The 23,645-nt window shown below is 40.1% G+C and overlaps 1 protein-coding gene across 1 annotated transcript in view; it reads left to right on the top strand.

The window, feature by feature from the left end:
- UBR3 (ubiquitin protein ligase E3 component n-recognin 3) overlaps window positions 1-23,645 on the top strand; it is a 185,166-nt gene that overhangs the window by 105,192 nt on the left and 56,329 nt on the right. Inside the window, 2 exon segments of the mRNA XM_079782590.1 lie at window positions 756-1,216; window positions 6,278-6,366. Of these exon segments, the coding sequence (XP_079638716.1) occupies window positions 756-1,216; window positions 6,278-6,366 (550 nt within the window).

Raw genomic sequence — 23,645 nt, 5'->3', positions numbered from 1 at the left:
AAAATCATTGATCGGCTGCCTCCTGTACGCCCCACACTGGGGATCGAGCCTGCAACCTGGGCATGTACCCTGATTGGGAATCAAACTGTGACCTTTTGGTTTATAAATTGATGCTGAACCACTGAGCTATGCTGGCCGGGCTCCAATGATTTTTAGAGAGAGTGGAAGGGAGGGGGAGAAACATAGAAACATTGATGTGAGAGAAACACATTGGTTGTCACCTGCATGTGCCTGTGGGGTGACAGCCTGGTGTGGTCAGGGGATTAAGCCTGCAGCCAAGGTCTGTGCCCTTGACCAGAATTGAACCTGGGACACTTCAGTTTGCACTGATGCTCTATCCAGTGAGCCAAACTAGCTAGGGCAAATATGGTATTCTTGATGAATGTTGGGTAGAACAGCTTTTCTTTTTATAAACTGATGAGGAACTTAATTTATGATTCCTCTTTAATATGACTATAGATACTACTCAAGCTTTGTCTATTTTCTCTGGTAGATAGATAGATTTAGGAGGTTGCAAAAGAAGTGTTATCTTGGATTATCTCCTTTCTCCTCTTCATTGTTATTTTCAGATTGAGTGGGTCTAAGTATATTTAGGAAAGAAAGGTGAAGAGTCAGATTTCTTAAAAAGAAAATCTATTGAAACATATCTGCATGAAACTTTAAACATTCCCCTTGGAAAATGTAGTACTAATATGTTTTTAAACTTGACACTGAATAACTTCTTTGATTTCTTTCTTTTTGTTTTTTAATGGTAGAATTCTGGTACAGCCCAAGTTTTCAGCTTAGTAGCAGAGCGTAGAAAGAAGTTTCAGGAGATCATCAATCGTAGCAGCAATGAAGCAAATCAAGTGGTTCGTCCTAAAACGTCAAGTAAATGGTCTGCTCCTGGTTCAGCTCCACAGTTAACTACAGCCATTTTGGAAATTAAAGAAAGCATATTGTCTTTGCTAATTAAACTTCACCACAAACTCTCAGGAAAACAAAACTCCTACTATCCTCCTTGGCTTGATGACATAGAAATTTTGATCCAACCAGAAATTCCTAAATATAGTCATGGAGATGGTATAACTGCAGTAGAAAGAATTTTACTAAAAGCTGCATTGCAAAGCAGAATGAACAAACGTATCATTGAAGAGATATGTAGAAAAGTGACCCCTCCTGTACCACCCAGAAAAGTCACTGCAGCAGAGAAGAAAACATTGGACAAAGAAGAAAGGTAATTTATTATTTTTACTGTTTTTAACATGAATGGCACAGTTCAAGATTTGATATAGCTTCCCTTATTGGCTATCTGAGGACCTGGGTGTTTAGTATCTATAATCATAGCTTAATGCTTTGTAAGATAAATGGAACCAAACGTAGTTGGTGCTTGTGTGTGTAGTATGCTTGAGTTAGTTGGTGTTGAGAAAACAAGGTTTCTGACCCCAGCATTAAATTACTGCCTTAAACTTGTAGGCCCCTGTGGAAAATTGCTACTGCTGTAATTACCATGGGAATCTAATAATTCTCCTGCTGTTTTCAAAAACTTTTATCAATTTAACTTTAAATGAGAACAGAAAATTTAAAAAATATATTTTAAATATATCTCAAAATAAAAATCGGACTATTTTAGTTCCTTTTGGTCCTTTCCACTCTTTTCAATGTGTGATCACTGATTATTAAACAAGGAATGTTTTAAAACATACTTATGGCTCTAGCTTTTGGAACTTTAGATTGCTTTTAATTTGCTGTTAAATCCTGATATTTATAAAATTTAAAAAAATCTTTCTTGGATGATTTTCCTTTTTACCAAGATAAGGGAGGATAGGAGGAGGCTCAGGCTTAACAGTAAAATTGATGTGCTCAGTTTTGTCCATTACTGAGTTTAAGGGGGACATCCAGGTGAAGATGTCTAGTCAAGTAAATTTGACATGTAGGGGAGAATTCTGAGTTATAGCTACAGATTTGGGCACATAGTAATAATTAAAGCCTTATATATGGAAGAGTGTGTACAGTAAGAGAACACTTAATATAGGACTCAAGGAGAAAACATTAAAGGGAGTGACTGAGGAAGGAGTATCCACAAAACTGAAAAGGGATGGCTAGAGTAGAATAGGAGGAGAACTTCAGAGAGTGGCATTAGAGAAGGCATGAGGAGGTTCAGGAAGGAAGAAACTTCTCAATATTGTTAAGTGCTGCAAAAGTTCAGAGAAGATTGACTGTTCCATTTGACCTTATAGTTAGGAAGTCATCTTGGGTAACTGTATCAGGAGCAATTTTAGTCACATATGTAGTTGTACTTTATTGCTGATATGATTTCATTACAGATAATTTGTTATAAGTATACATAAAAGGTTTTGGTATATTATGAATTTAGGAAAGTCCAGATTTCTCATCCTATCTAATAAAAGAGTAATATGCAAATTGACCATCACTTCAAGACACAAGATGGCTGCCCCTATGCGGACACAAGATGGCCGCCACAATATGGCCAGCAGGGGAGGACAGTTGGGAGGGACCAGGCCTGCAAGTGAGGGCAGTTGGGGGCGATCAAGCCTGCAGGGGAGGGCAGTTAGGGGTGACCAGGCCTGCAGAGGAGGGCAGTTGGGGGTGACCGGGCCTGCAGGGAAGGGCAGTTGGGGAGGACCCAGGCCTGCAGGGGAGAGCAGTTGGGGGGGACCAGGCCTGCAAGGGAGGGAAGTTGGGGGTGATCAAGCCTGCAGGGGAGGGCAGTTAGGGGTGACCAGGCCAGCAGAGTAGGGAAGTTGGGGGCGACCGGGCCTGCAGGGAAGGGCAGTTGGGGGGGGACACAGGCCTGCAGGGGAGGACAGTTTGGGGGGACCCAGGCCTGCAGGGGAGGGCAGTTGGGGGGACCAGGCCTGCAGGGGAGGGCAGTTTGGGGGACCAGGCCGGCAGGGGAGGGCAGTTAGGGGTGACCAGGTCGGCAGGGGAGGGCAGTTAGGGGCAATTGGGCTGGCAGGGGAGCAGTTAGGCATCAATCAGGCTGGCAGGGGAGTGGTTAGTGGGTGATCAGGCTGGCAGGCAGAAGTGGTTAGGGGTAATCAGGAAGGCAGGCAGGTGAGCATTGGGAGCGGGCCTAAACTGGCAGTCGGACATCCCTTGAGGGATCCCAGATTGGAGAGGTTGCAGGCTGGGCTGAGGGACACACACCTCCATGCACGAATCGTGCACCTGGCCTCTATTAGTACTTTATAATAGGAACTAGAGGCCTGATGCACGAAATTCATGCAAGAGTAGGTCTTCCTTCCCCCAGCTGCTGGCACCAGCTTCCTTTCTGGCACCCAGGACCTGGGCTTCCCTTGCAGCCCCAGCTTCGTCCGGAAGGACATGTGGTCTAATTAGCATATTATGCTTTTATTATTATAGATCGTTATAAATAACAATTTAGATGACAGTTCATTAATTTTGAATTAGTAACTTCCTAGAATTTAATAGATCTGATAAAATCATAAGGTCAAAATGAGTTAAATTTTTATTTTTGTTATTCTCTTCTAAATTGATGATTTTTTTATTTGGTTATAGCATAATGTGTGTTTTTTTTTTTTTTTTTTTTAAAGGAAGATAAACATCCAGTGAGTCAAAGTTTGTTTTATTTGGTTAAAAAGATTTTGTGATTATTACTCAATAGACATGATACTGGAGTACATAGTTCAGATGCTATTTTTACAAAAGCTCTAATACTGTTGTAATAAATGATATTCTAAAAAAATTCTAAGACTTTCTTTGTAATGGGCTTTATTTCCTTTGAGTGGTGATGGTATTGATAAAGACTTGAAACTATTTCTATAGCAGACAGCTAAGAATTAAGATGAATCTATTTGAATCTCACTATGCTTCTCACATTATCTTTTCTCAGTTTATTTTGGCTTTGGGATTAAGTTTCATAATAAGGGCAGAATAGTTCACAAGCATTTAATGATGATCCATTCCCAAGTACCTGATCTATAGACAAATTTGGCATCACTTTCATAATAGATTAACTCCATAGAAAACAGGAGTTAATAGGAAACCTTAGATGGTGGTAACATTATGCAATCTCATTGTCTCCACCTCTGGGGTAATAATGGAAAATGCTTGAGTTGTACTGAATCTGCCAGAACTTGTTTATGTCTTTATTCATATCTGTGCCCAATTTTAGAAAAGAATAACCTACATTAAGAAAAACTAACAATGAAAGGGAAAAATAACAATGACCCCACCCCCGGAAATTATAGGAAGCTAGTATAGATATGCTTTTTTTTTTTTTTAGCAAATACCCATTTATTTACTCACTGTTTCTGTATGTCCAAGTCTAGACATAGTGTGACTGGGTTCTCAGCTCAGTTTAACAAGGCTAAAATCAAGGTGACAGCAATAATTATGTAGAGCTTAGTCTTCCAGGCGCATGTGATTGTGGCAGAATAGAAATGCATTTTAATTCTAGTGCCAAGCAGTTACATTTGAGGCTTTCTTATGTTTGATATATGGATTTGTTTTTTGAAATATTCTCTTATGGAATATATTCTAAATGTACATGTACATGTTTAAAGGTGAGCTGTAAAGTGCAATAACTGTTTTAATTAAAAAAACATACTAAAACTTATAAATTTACAAAATAGTGCTATACAAGACTAAGCATGTATCCTGTCAAGGCTATTGTTACCTATAGCACTTGTGGAGGTCTCTTAGAATGCTGTGAGCAACTATAGCATATTTTTGTTTGTTTCCACTTGTTCTGTGGTGACAAATTTTTGTCTTTTGAGGATGGATTTAATTTTTCAAACCTTTTTATTTTAAAGAAATCTTAAACTTACAGAAATACAAGAACTTCCTGGACTATTTCAGAGTAAATTGCTTTACCCTGAAATACTTTAGTGTGTATTTTCTAGACATAAGGGCATTTTCTATCTAATAAAAGAGTAATATGCAAATTGACTGTACCTCTGCTATACCCACAAGCCACACCCACCAGCCAATCAGGAGTGAGTATGCAAATTAACCCAACCAAGATGGCTGCAGCCACGGAGCAAACAGGAGGCTTGGGTTTCCCCGGCAATGGAGGAAGCCAAGCTTTCCGCACACCTTGGACTCTACTCAAGGCTACAAAGTTTCAATTATAGAAGATAAATCCCAACAAAAATGGCTGCGGCCACGGAGCGAGCAAGAGACTTGGCTCCACTCAAGGCTACAAAGTTTCAATTATAGAAGTAAATAAATCCCAGATACCAGGGCCTCCGCTTGGGTCGCTGGGGGGGCGTGGCCAGCCTGCAAACCACCACAGGCCTCTCACCCAGGCCACCCCATGCCCCAAGGGAACCCCCACCCTGATCCGGGACACCCTTCAGGGCAAACCAGCCGGCCCCCATCCGTGCACCAGGCCTCTATCCTATCTAATAAAAGAATAATATGTAAATTGACCATCACTCCAACACACAAGCTGGCTGCCCCCATGTGGTCAAAGATGACTGCCCCCATGTGGACACAAGATGGCTGCCACAAGATGGCCAGCAGGGGAGGGCAGTTTGGAGGGACCAGGTCTGCAAGGGAGGGCAGTTGTGGGTGATCAGGCCAGCAGGGGAGGGCAGTTGGGAGGGACCAGGCCTGCAGGGGAGGACAGTTGGGGGTGATCAAGCCTGCAGGGGAGGGCAGTTAGGGGTGACCAGGTGGGCAGAGGAGGGAAGTTGGGGGTGACTGGGCCTGCAGGGAAGGGCAGTTGGGGGACCCAGGCCTGCAGGGGAGAGCAGTTGGGGGAGACCAGGCCTGCAGGGGAGGGCAGTTAGGGGTGACCAGGCCTGCAGGTGAGGGCAGTTAGGGGTGACCAGGCATGCAGGGGAGGGCAGTTAGTGGCAAACAGGCTGGCCAGGGAGCAGTTAGGCATCAATCAGGCTGACAGGGGAGTGGTTAGGGGGTGATCAGGCTGGCAGGCAGAAGCGGTTAGGGGCAATCAGGAAGGCAGGCGGCAAGCAGTTGGGAGCCAGCAGACCTGGATCGGGCCTAAACGGGCAGTCGGACATCCCTCGAGCGGTCCCAGATTGGAGAGGGTGCAGGCTGGGTTGAGGGACACCCCTCCACCCCGTGTGCACCAATTTCGTGCACCGGGCCTCTTGTTCTTATATAATCACAATACAGCTTTTCAAATAAGAAAATTAACATTTTGTTTGAGTTAAAAATCATTAGATCCCAAGTTCATGTTGCTGTTAACTGTACAAAGGCCTTTTCATACATTATATACTCCTGAAAGATAGCAAATAAGTCTTAGCATGTCTGGTACTTATCACTTTATTTCTGTTTAATCTAGGCGACAAAAGGCTAGAGAGAGGCAGCAAAAATTGCTTGCAGAGTTTGCTTCACGACAAAAAAGCTTTATGGAAACTGCAATGGATGTTGGTAAGTCAAAATTTATTAATTTAGAACTTCATAATTACAGTTATTATTTTGGGGACTATTTAGTCTAATCTTCCATAAGTTTTAAACATTATAGAGAGATTATTTCTTTTCTTTACTTAAAAATGGAGTGATGGAAGATCAGACTTTTATTATAGGAAGTACATTCTGTTGTTGAATAGCTGCAATTAGAAAGTTCTTCCTGATGGTAGCAATAGTTTCTTCCCACTGTTCTCTTCTGTTAAATTTTCTTTTAGATTTGTGAGGTTCACCATAATGCATTTAGTTATTCTGATTTTTTTTGTGTGTGTGTGTGTGTGAGTGAAATTATCCCAAGATCCTTAAAACAGTTTTAGATACATGTAGTGCTTCCTCCTTCTGCCACCCTTCAGCATTACTTGAAATTAGGTACACCTCTCACTTCATTTGCATTTTTACAATGAGAGTCAATGCCATTTTCCTGTATGATGATAGGTTGGTTGGAGTAATCTTTTACAAACATTGGAGAAATATATTATATCTCAATTAATCTCAGTCTTTCATTAACCTGGATATTTCCTTCCCTGACTACTTCTTGCATTCCAGTGATGTTTTTAGACAAAAATGCTGAAAGAAAATAGGTCAGGCATTTAGTTGAAATGCATATACATATGTGCAGTCACATGTGCATATACATTCTCATGCACTTTTGTGCACAAAAGTATACATAGTCATGAAAAGGTGTGGAGAGGGGGTCAGTCCAGATGTAGCATAGTATCTTCTAAACCACCAATAGTGGAGTTTATGTTCAGGATATAACTTTGATGTAAAGAATATTTAAATTCTGTATTTTGGATTAACTTAATATTTGTTGGCTTCCTTACATGATAGATAAGAATTTAGTTTATTGACACTACATTCCCTTTCTCCAGCTCTTCTTTTATTTCTTTCCAAATATTGATAATTATATTTTATGTTTTTTACATATTAAATATAATTATAATACCTATTAATTATTATATCTATAACCAGTTTCTTCATACTCCTTTATATAAAATGAACTAATAAGCACCCCTATCTTTATTTTTCTCATCTCTGTCTTCCACCTTTTAACAGTTACTTGTTTACTTTTTAAAAAAATATTTTAAAAAATTGATTATTAGAGAGAGAGGAAGGGAGAGGGAGAAAGATAAACATCCATGTGAGAGAAACATGGATCGGCTGCCTCCTGCATGCCCCCTACTGGGGATCTAGTCTGCAACCCTGGCATGTGCCCTTACTGGAAATTGAACCTGCGACCTTCTGGTGCATGGGATGATGCCCAACCAACTGAACCACACCGGCCAGGGTAGTTACTTGTTTACCTTTAAATTGTCAAGGTTGCTGAAATTTTGTTTTACATTTGCAATCAAGTCTTTCATCTAAAGCTTGACTCTAAAAGCTAAAATCAATTAATATGGCTTTTTGAATGTTGTTGAGTACAGGGCTAACTAAGTAGTGTGCTAGGATACATTTACTTTTTTTGAGTCCAGTGGTCTGACACCTGGACCACTTTAAGGAAACTGTGTTTAGTATATAGCCTCTTTTCTTATAGCTCTCTCAACTGCTAAAACCAGGCGTCCTCAAACTATGGCCCGCGGGCCACATGCGGGTGTTTTTGCCATTTTGTTTTTTTACTTCAAAATAAGATATGTGCAGTGTGCATAGGAATTTGTTCATAGTTTTTTTTTAACTATAGTCCGGCCCTCCAACGGTCTGAGGGACAGTGAACTGGCTCCCTGTTTAAAAAGTTTGAGGACCCCTGGCTAAAACCATACCACCTTTTACTCATTTCTATTTGGGCTATTACTTTGTTACATTGTTTTTTGTTTTTCGTGAGGTTTTGAACTACACTTTTTTCTTAATTAATGTATCTTTATGACATCTATATTATTCTACTACTCAGTGATATTGTCCTTTTTCTGTTATTCTGTTCCAGTCTGGTCCATTTGCTTTGTAGGCATCCTGTATAGCCATTGCCTTGGAATTTTCCTCTTGTAGGGTTGATCTAGAGTTTCCTGCATCTTACCTTACTTATCTCTTATTTTGGTCTTGTTTTATTGGAGTGTAGCCTCAAGTATATTCCTAATAATGCTTGTGTGGAGACTATTCTTTCTAATTCTTTATATTTCTGGATGGGACCTGAATTTGCTCTCATGCTTGATTATTCACTTGGATGAATGTAGAGTTCTAGGTTGATACACATTTTCTGTCACAACTGTTAAGGCAATACTCCCGTGTCTTTTTATTATTAACCAGTGACCCAGTGCATGAAATTCATGCACGTTAAAAGGGAATTAATTAGAGGAAATATTTTAATATTGCTATTTGCCCTTTCTCTATAATAGAAGTGTCAGAGATGAAAGATACAATTAGTAAAATGTATATGAAAGTCTTCCTCCTGTCAGAGTCTGGGGTGTGCTGCAGGACCCAGAGTCAAGTCCCTGCCCACCCATGTGCACCTCGAAATCCAATGAGACCCAGACTTGGCTGGCCCCATCCCCATTGGGCTAGATCCAGACCCAGCCGGCCACACCCCCATCAAGCCCTGCCGGGTGGGGGGTGTGGCCTGAGGTCCCCCGGCCCTGGTGAGGGGGGGTGCCTTGAAGTCCCCCGTCAAGTCCCGCCAGGGGGGAGCATGGCCTGAGGTCCCCCGGCCCGGGCCGGGGCGGGGGGTGGGGGGTGCACCTTGAGGTCCCCCATCAAGCTCCGCCAGGTGGGGGATGCGGCCTGAGGTCCCCTGTCAAGCCCTGCCAGGTGGGGGTTGCGGCCTGAGGTCCCCCAGCCTGGAGCAGGGGCAAGGGGCATGGCCTGAGGTCCCCCGTCAAGCCCTGCCAGGTGGGGGTTGCGGCCTGAGGTCCCCCGTCAAGCCCTGCCAGGTGGGGGTTGCGGCCTGAGGTCCCCCAGCCTGGAGCAGGGGCAGGGGGCATGGCCTGAGGTCCCCCGTCAAGCCCTGCCAGGCAGGGGGCACAGCCTGAAGTCCCCCATCAAGCTCCGCCGGGCGGGGGATGCAGCCTGAGGTCCCCCATCAAGCTCCGCTGGGCAGGAAACGGAGCCTGAGGTCCCCCGTCAAACCCTGCTGGGTGGGGGCACGGCCTGGGGTCCCCCATCAAGCCCTGCCAGGTGGTGGGTGCAGCCTGAGGTCCCCCAGCCTGGCACCGGGGCGGGGGGCATGGCCTGAGGTTCCCCGGCCTGGCATCAGGCAGGGGGCACAGCCTCAGGTCCTCTGCCCCAGCCCAGCGCCATGTAGTCTCAGGTCCCTGCTGATTTCTCATTAAGGCTCATTACGGGAACTCGGCCTCCACTGTGGGCGCAGACATCTTGTTATGGTATGACAGTCAATTTGCATATTTCCTCTTTACTAGATAGTATTTGATGAGAAGTCTGGTGGTAGTTTTGTTTTTATTTTTTTTGTAGTTGAACATTCCGACCCCCCCCCCTTTTTTGTGACACTTTTACAATTGTCTGATTCTTAGAGATATGAGATTTTATGATTTGTATCTAGGTAGATCTTTTTTTATTCTCTTTAGTACTTAATGGCCTTTTAATCTGAAGATTTTTATCTCTGAAGCCCTGAGAAAAATTTTTCCTATTATTTTCTTGATAAGTAGTTTAACAGTCATCCTCCAAAGTGACCCTCAATGATCCATGCCTCCTGATATTTATGCCCTGTGCACTCTTCTCCCAAATTGCACCAGAATTGGTATACTTGACCATTGGACTATGCTAGAAGTGATGATATGTCATTTCTGAGGTTAGGTTTTAAAAGACACTGTGACTTCTGTCTTGATCGCTTTCTCTTTTGGATTACTCATTCTGGGGAAAGCCAGCTGCCATATTGTGAACAACTCTATGGAGAGGACTGTGTGGTGAGTGACTGAGGCCTCTGGCCAATAGTCATGTGAGTGAGCTTAGATGTGGAACTTCCAGCCCCAGTTAAGCCTTGAGATGGGTACAGCCTAGCTGTTTTTTTTGGATAACATTCTTATGACAGAACTCAAGGCAGAACCATCTTGCTAAGCTGCTCCTAGATTCCTGATCCTCAGAAACTGTGTGAGATAATAAATATTGGTGTAAGCCACTGAATATTGGGGTAATTTGTTAAACAGCAATAGGGAACTATTACAATATTTTTTTCCTCATATTTTCTTTCTTCTCTTTTTGTGGGAGTCCTACTAGTTGGATATTGGATCTTTTAATATTTTATCTTTTATCTCATGCGTTCTTTTGCTTTACATGCTTAGAGATTTCTTCTTTCTAGCATCTTGTTCTTATTTTGTCTATAGATATTTTTTCTCATATTTTTCTAAATGTATTAGATGTCTCTCTTCTCTCTGAATTACTTAAAATATTTGTTAGTCTTTCATGTTGCTAATTTTCCTCACTTGCCTGATATTACTTGCTTGTCCTGGAAAGATGGTCTAGGTAGCTAATTTTTTTTGTTTGTTTGTTTGTTTGCTTTTTTTTTTTTTTTTTTTTTAATCCTCACCCTAGGATATTTTTCCATTGATTTTTAGAGAGTGGAAAGGAGAGGGAGAGACACAGAGAGAGAAACATCAATGTGAGAAAGACACATTGATTGGTTGCCTCAGTATGCGCTTCCTGACCAGGGCCAGGGATTGAGCCTGCAACCGAAGTACGTGCTCTTGATCGGAATTGAACCTAGGACCCTTCAGTCCACAGGCTGATGCTCTATTCACTGAGCCAAACTGGCTAGGGCTGATCCTTATTATTCTGTCTAGTTTGTGTATGTGGGTGAGATGTGTTGACTGTCAGACTTAGATTTGAGTGGGAGGATGGCACACTGGTTGGTTTGGGTCCACATACACTGAGTGGCCAGATTATTATGATCTCTGAATGCATAATAATCTGGCCCCTCAGTGTATATCCTATATAATAAAAGGCTAATATGCAAATTGTCCCCTCAACCAGGAATTTGACCAGCAGGCAGGCCGGCCAACCGCCCATGTGCCCTCCCCCTGGCCAGGCTGGCCGGACCCCACCCATGCACGAATTTATGCACCGGGCCTCTAACACACACACACACACACACACACACACACACACACACACACACACACACTGAGTGGCCTGATTATTATGTGTTCAGAGATCTTAATAATCTGGCCACTCACTAGAAACTCCATTGTTCTCCAAGCAACTTGTTCAGTTTCTTTAGAGAAAGATAGTCTCTCCCTCCTTCCCTCCTTCCCTTTTTTTTCTTCTGAGATAAATGCCAAGACACCTGAATGCTCTGTTCAGTCAAGGTTGAGGAGGGATTTGAGTGCTGAGTAGTGAGTTCTGTATATAGTCTTTCAATTAATTATAATATTTTCATAATCACTTCATACTTACGATCCTTATTGTCAGATCACCGGCTGATTCTAAGCCTAGATGGACTTTTTAAGGGATAGATCATTTCTGTAACTTTCTCATAATGCACAAGTGGTTGCAGCTTTTATAGCTTTCTTTCACCTGTCAGCAGTTCTCCATCTCCTCCAATTGTTCAGAAATTTTATTGACATCTCTTATTTGTTGGTTGGTTTAATTCTCTTTCACAACTCTATCCTTTTTCTATATTCTTGTAGGAATATTTCTTCTTTACTTTTATTTCAGTGTTCTTTTAGAAGGAATGAACAACAAAAGACTATGTTTAGTTTGCAATCTTGAATTAGATACTTACTAATTATTGTAATTAGTATGAAGTTAAAATTTCTGATATAAAAGCATTGAATTGTTATAGAATCTTAGAAAACACATATAATTAAAATTAAGAAAATAATACATTTTTTTGCTACCAGATTTCCTAACTTAGCTGTATCCTTACTAGTACAGGTTTTTTTTTTTGTTTGTTTTTAAACCAAAATGAGATAATTTGCATCTGCAGTTTTTTCCTAAGATAAATTTCAACATACAGAAATACTATTATAAATTCCAATGTAACCTTCATTTAGTTAACATTTTTCTTTCTTCTTGCACCTCCTTGTTTTCTGTCTCTCTATTAATGAAGTAAATTCTAGATATCATATCACTTTACTCCTAAATATTACAGCATGCATGCCCTAGGATTAAGCATATTCTCCTACTCAACCACAACATATTATATATAAGAAAATTACTTTTTCCTACAAAGACAATGACTTCAAAATAAAAACCTCGATATTATGTTAAATAATGAAATTATTTGAATAAAGCTTAAAAAATTTATTTACATATCATTTTTTTAAACATATTTTTATTGATTTCAGAGAGGAAGGGAGAGGGAGAGAGAGATAGCAACATCAATGATGAGAGAGAATCATTGACTGGCTGCCTCCTGCACGCCCCACACTGGAAATTGAGCCCGCAACCTGGGCATGTGCCCTGACCAGGAATCGAACTGTGACCTCTTGGTTCATAGGTCGATGCTCAACCACTGAGCCATGCCGGCCAGGCTCATCTTGTCTTTCAATATATTCCTCTAAGGTTGTAGAGTCAAAGTTCTGTGTTCTGAAGTCACTTGAGAGCAGTCCTATAACCAATTTGATGTGCGGTTTGGTTTATTTGTCTGCAAGTTTAAGAACTAAGGAATGTTAATAATATTTTTAGAAATTATTTTTATCTATTGCTTCCCAGTCTCAAGTGAGATAAAGCAAAAACAGTTTTCTGAGGAATTGATTAAGCAAAGCACCCAGAGGCAGTTAGGTAGTGTTGAATAGGAGAATGGCCACCTCATTTTCTGAGGAGACTGGAGGAAAGGAGGAAAGGTTGGATGGAGTTAGAGGTAAGTTTCATTGGGGTAAAGGAAATGGGAAGTTTAGGTGATCACTTGGTTGCTTTAGTTTTCAGGGTTAAATAAAATGTGGGATCTGCTGAGTAGAAAGAATGCCACCAGAAGTTTGGAATAGTTGGAGGAGAGTGGAAGATGTTGCTCACCAAGGCTAAGTATAAAGATTGATAAACAATGCTTAGGGACCAGTTATAATCAAGATCATAACTTTGACTTGTTGTTAGTCTGCAAATTATTGACTCGCTCTCCTAAATCTTACTACTTTTTGGAAGGTATGACCTTTTTTGGCAGTAGCCAGGGCACAGGAAGAACAATTGAGGGATCAGGCAGACATGATTGCTAGCAAACAAAGGCAATTCACAGAAGTCATCAGGATAATGATCCCAGTCCCGGTTCTTGCATGCTGCAGTGGCGACAGGTGAGGTAATAAAGATTCCTGAGCACTTGGTTTATTTATGTTGTTCAGTGCCATGCCAGTGGGATCCTGGACCATTCAGATTTGTATATTCCTTTGATTTAGAATTCACTTCCTTCCCATAGAGATCTCTTTGACCCCGAAAACCCATTTGAGACTCTGTTTTCATCCATTGCCCAAGATAAAAATTGCCAAGTTGCATTTCTCCACCTGAATTACTACCTGGCAGTAGTACAGATACAGTTTAGTCTTAGTCCAATCCTCTGCTTCATTTGTCAGAATTCCTTTCGTCTTCTTGCCTTATTTCCTATCCATGTTGCAGGAATTTAAACATTCTGTGGTTGCTTCTTTCTTATTTTGCCTTTATCTTTGTGTATGAGGAATGTTTTCCTAAGATTTTTAGTCTAGTAACACAGCATACAGAATATTTCAAATTTATAAGACACAGTACTTTTCAAATCCTCTAATCAAGTAATTTTATTTGATAAAAAGTTAAGGACAAAAGCTTTTCTCTCTGAATGCAACAGATTTCTGCTCTGTGATTACTACTCTTAACTAGTTTGATGTTTAATGCCTTTCTGTAAGTTATCAAGTTTCCTGTATGAAGAGACTCACCTCTGCATTTCCTTCCACTTTTTTCTCCTGCTCACTAATGCCCCTTATTTGTTTGTTTGTTTGTTTTTTGTTAATCCTCATCCCAGGATATTTTTTTCCATTGATTTTTAGAGAGAGTGGAAGGGACGGGGAGAGACCCAGACATAGAGAGAGAGAAACATAGATGTGAGAGAGAGAAATTGATTGGTTGCCTCCCACACGTGCTCTTACTGGGCGGGGGATGAAGCTTGTAACCAAAGTACGTGCCCTTGACCAAAATCGAACCTGAGAGCCTTCAGTCTGTGGGCTGACACTCTAACCATTGAGAAAAAATGGCTAGGACCCCTCCTTATTTATTTTGACTAGCTATCAAGGTGTAAAATTATTAAGATACAAGATATTAAATTATAACCTTGATCCATTAAAGTTTTATCAGATAGAGATGATTGAAATGCAACTGAATTGAGTTCCAAATATAAAGAATTTATTTTGAAAATTATTTTCTGACCCTAGACATAATTCATTTTAAGCATAAAGAAAGGACAAACATTATCCTTAATCCTACCATCTAAAAAACATGTATATTACTGGTGATACTGTATAGTAACAATTTTGTATCATGCCTTTTTACTCAACATTTTAGTGTAAAAATATCTATATTATTTTTTAAACTCTTAGCAACTATAATTTTTAAAGGCTGTACTTCATTGGAGAGGTAGCATAGTGCAGTGGTTATGAGTATGGACTCTGGAACTTGTTGCCTACTTTCATATTTCAGCTCCTCAGTTGCCTGGAGTAATTTAATTAACCTCTTTCTACATTGATTTTCACACAGTTAAAAGGGATTATTATACAGCAGGTCCTCAAATAACTCATTTTGTTCAGTGTCATTTCATTATAACATTGATGAGATTCTATAGGACCTTAACACCTGTTTATATCGATTGGCCTATGGTAAAAATTGGTTTCCTTATATGTCATTTCACAGTTTATTCTAGTATTGTTATTTATTAATTATTGTATTATTTTTCATATGAACAACTGTAAACCTACTTTTGCCCCACCCTGTATATCTACTCTTTCATTCATAGCCACTCTGTGAAGATAAGTGTTTATATACTTTCAATACCTATTAACTGTTAATTTAAAAAGATCCAGTGAAAGGGATATCAATCTGACATTAACTCAGGTTTTCCCCCCATGTGTTGCCAGTTAAAAGTACAAAAAGTTCTTTCTCTTGAAATTTTTTGGTTTAGGATTTGACATTTTCCTACAAGGCTAAACTTAGTTTTATGATATGATTCAGCCATTATGCTCCTAGGTATGCTCCCAACTAATGTAAAAATTTATGTCTGTAAAAAAATCTACACATGAATGATTATAGAAGCTTTATTCATAATTACTCAAAATTGGAAGTAGCCAAGATATTCTTCAGTAGATGAATAAACAAACTGTGGTACATTCATGCAATAGAATACTATTCAGCAATAAAAGGGAATTAGCTACCAAACCATGCAAGACATGGATGAATCTTAAATACATATTGCTTAGTGAAACTAGCCTGGCTACCTACTGTATGTTTCTAATTATGTAACATTTTGGAAAAGGCAAAACCATAGAGACAGTAAACAAATCAGTGGTTGCCAGGGTTGGGTGTGGTGGTGGGCTAAATAGGTGAAACACAGGGTATTTTTTTAGAGTAGTGAAATTATTCTGAATGATGCTATAAAAAGTTGGATACATAACACTATGCATTTGTCAAAACCTATAGAACTTAACAACAGAGTGACTCTAAATGTATGCAAATTTAAAGTCATTGTTCCAGGATAGAATTCAGAATGTAGAAGAGAATCTGTGTTACAAATGTATCAGAATGAGAGAATCCTATATAATAAAAGAGTAGTATGCAAATCGTCCCCTCCACGGGGAGTTCGACTGGAGTTTGACCAGGGGGCGAGGCTGGCCAGGGAAAGGGAGGGAGGTCCCAGCTGGCGGAGGCAGCAGGTGGCCAGCGGCCTCTAGAGACCCTACCAGTGCATGAATTTCGTGCACTGGGCCTCTAGTCAATAATAAATTACCAATAATAAACAGAAGTAGTGATTTTCCTCTTTTTTAAAGAAATAAAACAGGATCTTTTTATTTTCTTGAAGAAAAATAAAAAAGGACATTAGTATCTGTAATTATTAATGTCAGAATTAAAATAAAAATTACTATGCATGAAAGTGATGGTCATATGTTTTATTTTCATGCATTTAGCAAAGTGAAGCCCTACTTTTTAAAAGTTTATAAAATGAAATGTAGCAGCTTCTTTGATATAGCATTTTGGTATTAGGACTTATTTGAAGGTCCAACTGGATTATACCACAACATAAAAAAAAGAAAAGAAAAAAAAAGGAAAGCTATCTTTGTGTGTGAGGTAGAGTTCAAGAAATTCTATTTCTTTGGCACTTAATGCGAGACTGAATTATTTCATGTCACTTTAAGTCAGGTATTTCTTATTCTCCTTTGAACTTGAGAACAGTCAAACACATCCCCTCTTTTCTGTGCTAAAAAGTTCTTCCTAAGAAACAGTAATCACATGTCAAAGCTTAATGGCCTTTGGTACTTTCTTTTAAAATCTCTTTATTGTGATTCATTAATCTCATTTTCATAGACATTGAGCTCTCTGGTTCTATTTATGTATTTTTAAAAATCTTTATTGTTGAGAGTATTACAGATGTTTCCCCTTTTTCCCTTATTGCCCCCCTCCACCCGGTTCCTGCCCTATCCCTAGCATTCACCAACCTATTGTCTGTGTCCACAGGTAATGCATATCTATAATAATACAAATGTAATATGGTAATTAGACCAGATGTCCTTCTGGACGTCCTTCTGGATGAAGTCGGGGCTGCGAGGGAAGCCTGGGCCCCGGTTGCCAGAGGGAAGCCGGTGCCAGCAGCCGGGGGATGGAAGGCCTACTCTTGCACGAATTTCGTGCATCAGGCCTCTAGCATGCATATAAGATCTTTGGTTAATTTTTTTCCCGCACCCTCTCACCCCTTTCCTCTGAGATTTGTCAGTCTGTTCCATGTTTCTGCCTCTGATTCTATTTTATTCATCAGTTTATTTTGTTCATTGGATACCTTGTTCATTTATTTTGATTTTTAGAATCAATTGTTGATAGATATGTATTTATTGCCATTTTATTGTTCATATTTTTCTTTTTTCAGTTTTTTTATTTCAAGAAAAACAATTTTAAATATAATGTTACATGCAATAAATCTTAATATTTCAAGAAAAATGATCTTAAATATAATAATGTTACATGCAGTAAACATTAATAGCTCAAGAAAAATGATTTTAAATGTTACATACAATAAACACCAATTATTCAAGAAAAATGATCTTACATATAATAATATTACATGCAATAAACATTACTATTTCAGAAAAAAAGGATTTTTAAGTATAAATATATTACCAAAACTGTACTAACATTGTATGATATCACAAAAGTTGTAGGAAATATTAAAAATCTGCAAAGAACAGGATTACTTCTATATTCTAGAATATTTTTATCCCTCTGGCTCTATTTTTGTTCATCAGTTTATGTTGTTCATTATATTCCACAAATGAGTGAGATCATTGAAAGTTATCTTTCTCCAACTGGCTTATTTTGCTTAGCATGATGCTTTTAAAGTCTGATTTGTCGTATGTGAGTATTGCTACTCCAGCTTTTTTTTCTTTTGCATTTGCATGGAAAATTTTTTTTCTATCCCTTCACTTTCATCCTGTGTGTGTCTTTTGTTTTGAGGTGGGTCTCTTGTAGACAGCATATAGTTGGGTCATGTTTTTGTATCCATTCAGCTACGCTGCACATTTTGATTGGAGCATTTAATCCATTTACATTTAGGGTTATTATTGAGAGGTACTTATTTATAGCCATTTAAATTCTGTATGGCTAGGTTTCTCTCTCTGTTTCTTCTTTTCAGCAATCCCTTAGCAGCCCCTTTAGTATTTCTTGTAATGCTGGCTTGGTGGTAAAGAACTCCTTTGGCTGAAACTGGTTTGGCTCAGTGGATAGAGCGTCGGCCTGCGGACTCAAGGGTCCCAGGTTCGATTCCGGTCAAGGGCATGTACCTTGGTTGCGGGCACATCCCCAGTAGGGGGTGTGCAAGAGGCAGCTGATCGATGTTTCTCTCTCATCGATGTTTCTAACTCTCTATCCCTCTCTCTTCCTCTCTGTAAAAAAAATCAATAAAATATATTTAAAAAAAAAAAAAGAACTCCTTTGGCCTTTTTTTTTTTTTTTTTTTTTGTCTGAGAAGCTCTTTATTTGACTGTCTATTTTGAATGATAGCCTTGCTGGATATAGTAATCTTGGTCTCAGATCCTTCCTTTCCTTTACCGTGAGTACTTCATGCCATTCCCTTCTGGCCTGTAGAGTTTCTGATGAGAAATCAGGTGTCAGCCTTATGGGAACTCCTTTGTAGGTAACAGTTTTCTTTTCTCTTGCTGCCTTTAAAATTCTCTTTGTCTTTAATTTTTGGCATTTTAATTATGATGTGTCTGGGCGTGGGCCTGTTTGGGTTCTTCTTGCTTGGGGTTCTCTGTGCCTCCTGAACTTGTGTGACTTTTTCCTTTACCAAGTTAGGGAAGTTTTCTACCATTATTTCTTCAAACACCTTCTCTATTCCTTTCTCCCTTTCTGCCTCTTCTGGCACACCTGCTATTCTAATATTGTTACGTTTCACATTGTCCCACAGCTCCCTTAAGCTGTCCTTCTGTTTTTTAATTGTTTTTTTCTTTTTGGTTCTCTAATTGAGTGATATTTTCAACTCTGTCTTCATATTCACTGATTTGATCCTCAGCTTCCCCAATCTGCTGTGTATTCCTTCCAATGTGTTCTTTATTTGTGTTATGTCATTCTTTATCTCACTGTTCTTTTTTCATAGTTACTATATATTTTTTTATGCTGTTGAGCATTTTTAACATCATTACTCTGAACTCTGTTTCGGATAATTTCTTACCTTTGCTTCTTCTGGAGAATTTGCTAGTTCTTTCATTTGGGGGTTGTTTCTTTGTTTCCTTATTTTGGGTTTGTGACTATGTATTAGGTAGATCCTCTACACCAGGGGTCCTCAAACTTTTTAAACAGGGGCCAGTTCACTGTACCTCAGACCGTTGGAGGGCCAGACTATAGTTTAAAAAAAACTACGAACAAATTCCTATGCACACTGCACATATCTTATTTTGAAGTAAAAAAACAGCAAAAACACCCGTATGTGGCCCGCGGGCTGTAGTTTGAGGATGCCTGCTCTACACCTCTCAATCTTTAGTGCAGAACAGTGTTAAAGGCTGTTTCTGACAAATTGGATCAGGCAAAGACTCAAAGCCTCCAGAGACTGCCTCTGTCTACAGATGAATAGGATTCTGACTTGAATTGCCACCAGGCAATCCTCCTCATGTGTGGCGAGAGTTTTTTCAACAGTGTGGGGTGGTTGCTTCTGCCTGGAGGCTAATTATTACTTTTAATCTCTTAATTGGCCTCAGGGTAAGGTGTTTTCCAATAGGGTGTGTCGACTGTCTTCCCTCCAGGCAAGGCAGATGTCTGTGTGGGAAAGATGTCCTCTGCTGTGTGAGGGAATAACTCATCCCAGGAAACTTGGGGTGTCTGCCTTCTGAGTTCTAGCCCCCAAGTCCCCAGTCCTGGGTTCTGCTCTCACAGCTCCACTCTACTTCACCCTCCCTCTGCCAGAGCACAAGGGCATTTTTGTGTGTTGGCCCTTTAAAAGGGTGCCCAAACTTTCAGCTGCCACTCCCTGGCAGACAGCACCCCACTGCTTTTCACATCTAGATATTATGTGGGTACTTTTCTCAGTTTGGTGCTCTCTGCTGGGGAGCCCAACTTCAGGATTAGATCCCAGAGTTCTTAGTGGCACCCCCGAACAGCTAAGATATCTCTCCGGGATTCAGTTGCCGTCTGTGGGTGCCTGGCCAGCCCTTTTGCTCCTCTGCCCCTCCTACCAGTCTCTATGTGGTCTCCACCTTCGGTCCTCGGGTATCAGGATTCTCTCCTGTGAGTTTTCCATTGATTATTTAAGAAGCCTTTCCATATTTCAGTTGTAATTCCAGCTTGTTCCTGGGAGCATGTCCGTGCAGCATCCTCCTACTCTGCCGCCATTTTTTCAATGTCCTTCTTTCTCTCTCTTCTCTCTTCTTAAAGAATACCCTTCAGCATTTCATATAATACGGGTTTGGTGGTGATTAGCTCCTTTAGCTTTTTCTTATCTGTGAAGCTCTATATCTGACCTTCAATTCTAAATGATAGCTTTGCTGGGTAGAGTAATCTTGGTTGTAGGTCCTTGCTATTCATCACTTTGAATATTTCTTGCCACTCCCTACTGTCCTGCAAAGTTTCTGTTGAGATATCAACTGACAGCCATATGGGTGTTTCCTTGTAGGTAACTAACTGTTTTTCTCTTGCTGCTTTTAAGATTCTCTCTTTGTCTTTTGCCTTTGGCATTTTAATTATGATGTGTCTTGTTGTAGTCCTCTTTGGGTTCCTCTTGTTTGGGGTTCTCTGTACTTCCTGGACTTGTAAGTCTATTTCTTTCACCAGGTAGGGGAAGTTTTCAGTCATTATTTCTTCAAATGGGTTTTCAATATCTTGGTCTCTCTCTTCTCCTTTTGGCACCCCTATAATGCGAATGTTGGTATGCTTGAAGTTGTCCCAGAGGTTCCTTACATCATCTTCAATTTTTTGGACTCTTTTTTCTCTTTGCTCTTCTGATTGGGCTTTTTGTTTCCTCATTTTCCAAATCATTGATTTGATTCTCTGAATCCTCTACTCTGTTGTTGAATCCCTGTAAATTATTCATTATTTCAGTTAGTGTAGTATGCTTAATTTCTGACAGGTCCTTTTTCATGTTTTTGACATTCTCACTAAGATCCTTTAAAGTCTCACTAAGTTCCTTGAAGTTCTCATTAAGTCCCTTGAAGCCCTCTTTAAGATCCTTGAATAACCTTATAACCATTGTTTTGAACTCTGTATCCAGTAGTTTGCTTGCTTCCATTTCTTTCATTTGTAACATATTTCTTTGTTTCCACATTTTAGCTGCTTCCCTGTGTTTGTTTCTGTGTATTAGGTAGAGTTGTTATGTCTCCTGGAATTGGTAAAGTGGCATTGTGTAATAGGTGTCCTGTAGGACCGAGTGGCTTAGTCTTCCTTGTTACCTGAGCTGGGCACTCTAGGTGCACTCCTGTGTGGACTGTGTGCACAGTCTTATTGTAGTTGAGCCTTGATTGCTGTTGTCATCACTGGGAGGAATGACCTCTAGGTCAGTTGGCTGTAAAGACCAACTGTGTCTACAATGGAAGTTCTGCTGTGCAGGAGACATCTCTATGGAGTAGGACTTGCTTCAGTGGGGCTTTGGGTCTCACTGAGTCTGCCCCTTGAGCGTGTCACTTGTGGATGTGTATAGTTGTAATCTGGTATGTTCTGAAGCTGTCTACTGGGTGCACTGACTCTGGGGCCACCCAACAGGAGCTACAAAGATCTCTGCAGATGGGTGCTATTTGTATTGGGCTAAAAAGTTCCCAGGCAAAGCCCAGCTGTGAAGCAAGGCAGACTGGTGCTAGTGCCCGGTATTGGACCTCTTATTGATTAGGTTTGGGGCATGCTGGGGCAAGCTGCTGCTTGTTTAGGAAAGTCTGAAGCCTATGCCAGGACAGGCCATTCATATGGAAAAACAGCTGCAAACAGCTTGAGTGGGGCTGCAATTGAATGGGTCGGGGTCTCAGAGAATCACCAGGGCAGAGGGAACAGTGGGGACCATGCTGATGAAAACTCAGATATGGCTGCCAGTTAGCTCTGTGACTGTGGAGATCAAAGCACAGGAACATTGACCCCTGTGAGCACTCCTCTCTGGGAGAAAACCATCCCTGGGTTCCTGCCCTGATGCCAAACAGTCCAGTTCTTCCCTGTATGTTCCTGGATTCCCCCAATGCTGCTACCCAGCGCTGGAGCTCAGAGGAAGTGGGACCATGTAATTTTGTGTGCATTCCCTTCAAGAGGAACACCTGGGACTCCAACAGCCTCCGTGTCACTTAGCCACAATTGTCACTGGCTTTTACAATCCAAAGTTATGGGGACTTTTCTTCCCAGTTCTGGAACCTGGGCTGGGGGTCTGGTGTAGGGTCAGGACCCCTGCTTCTCACAGGAAGCCTTAGAGATATCCCTCCTGACTAAAGAAATGCCAGGTATGGGTGTCGGACTAGCCCATTCTGTGCCTCTGCCCCCCCCCCCCCCCCCAGTCTCAATGTGCTTTCTTCTTTACTTCTCCAGTTATAGGACTTCCCTTCAGCCAGATTTCAGATGGTTCTGAATGATGGTTGTTCTGTATTTTAGTTGTAATTTTGATGTGGTTGTGGGAGGCAGTGAGTACCAGTGTTTAACTACGCTGCCATTTTCATTCTATTTATGTATTATTGTTTTTTCTCTGATTTCTTTATTGGCTTCTTTTTTATTTTTCACTAATACTGGGCATTATTCAAAGCTTTATTTTGGCCCTTTTCTTCTCAGTTACTTTCAATAACTATCAGATACATGTTTATCTGCATGAATTCTTATTAAACCTACCTGAACTTGATATATTTCTTTTTTAAAAAAATATATTTCATTGATTTTTACAGAGAGGAAGGGAGAGGGATAGAGAGTTAGAAACATCAATGAGAAAGAAACATCGATCAGCTGCCTCCTGCACACCCCCCACTGGGGATGTGCCCGCAACCAAGGTACATGCCTTGACTGGAATCAAACTTGGGACCTTTCAGTCTGTAGGCCGACGCTCTATCCACTGAGCCAAACCAGTTAGGGCTTGATATCTTTCCTTTTCTATTTCTGTCATGAATTTTTACATATTTATTTAGATATACCTTCATCTTTTAAAGAAGTCATAAATCACTTCTGCTTTCCTGGTCTTTCCAATCCCCTCTACTCATTATTTTTTGCCAATATCACTGATCTTTGTGAATTTAAGAGTTTATTGGAAAATTATAATCAGTATTTTATTTCTTGTTGTTAACATCATATCACCAAAGGATTACTGTTATTTTTTATAGTAGTTCTGCTTTATTAATATGTATGGTCATATCTAAATGATTTCCGTACGTAAATAAACATATTGATAATTATTATTGCCAAGATATAATCACTAGAATTTAAAATAAAGGAGGAATAGTTGGTTTCTCTTTTATCTCCTAGTAAATATTGCCATTTTTCCCCAAGAGCTGAGATGTCAATAAATTTTCTTACTGAGGTGCCTCAAAGAAAATTAAAACAATTTTCTTAAATTATAATATCTTAAAGGTGTTTTTAATATAAATGTCTTTGCCTCTGTGTTTTTCCTTTCAATTTTGTTTATGAATGATACATTTTCAGAAGTATTTAATCACATATTATTTAAAGTCTTTCATTATATCAACTCTTGTAATATTTTGTCTTTT

The sequence above is a fragment of the Cnephaeus nilssonii genome, assembly GCF_951640355.1.
Source record: "Cnephaeus nilssonii genome assembly, chromosome: 10".
Taxonomy (NCBI): Eukaryota; Metazoa; Chordata; class Mammalia; order Chiroptera; family Vespertilionidae; genus Cnephaeus; species Cnephaeus nilssonii.
The sequence above is the reverse complement of the archived record's forward strand: the minus strand, read 5'-3'. Positions and strand labels throughout refer to the sequence as shown.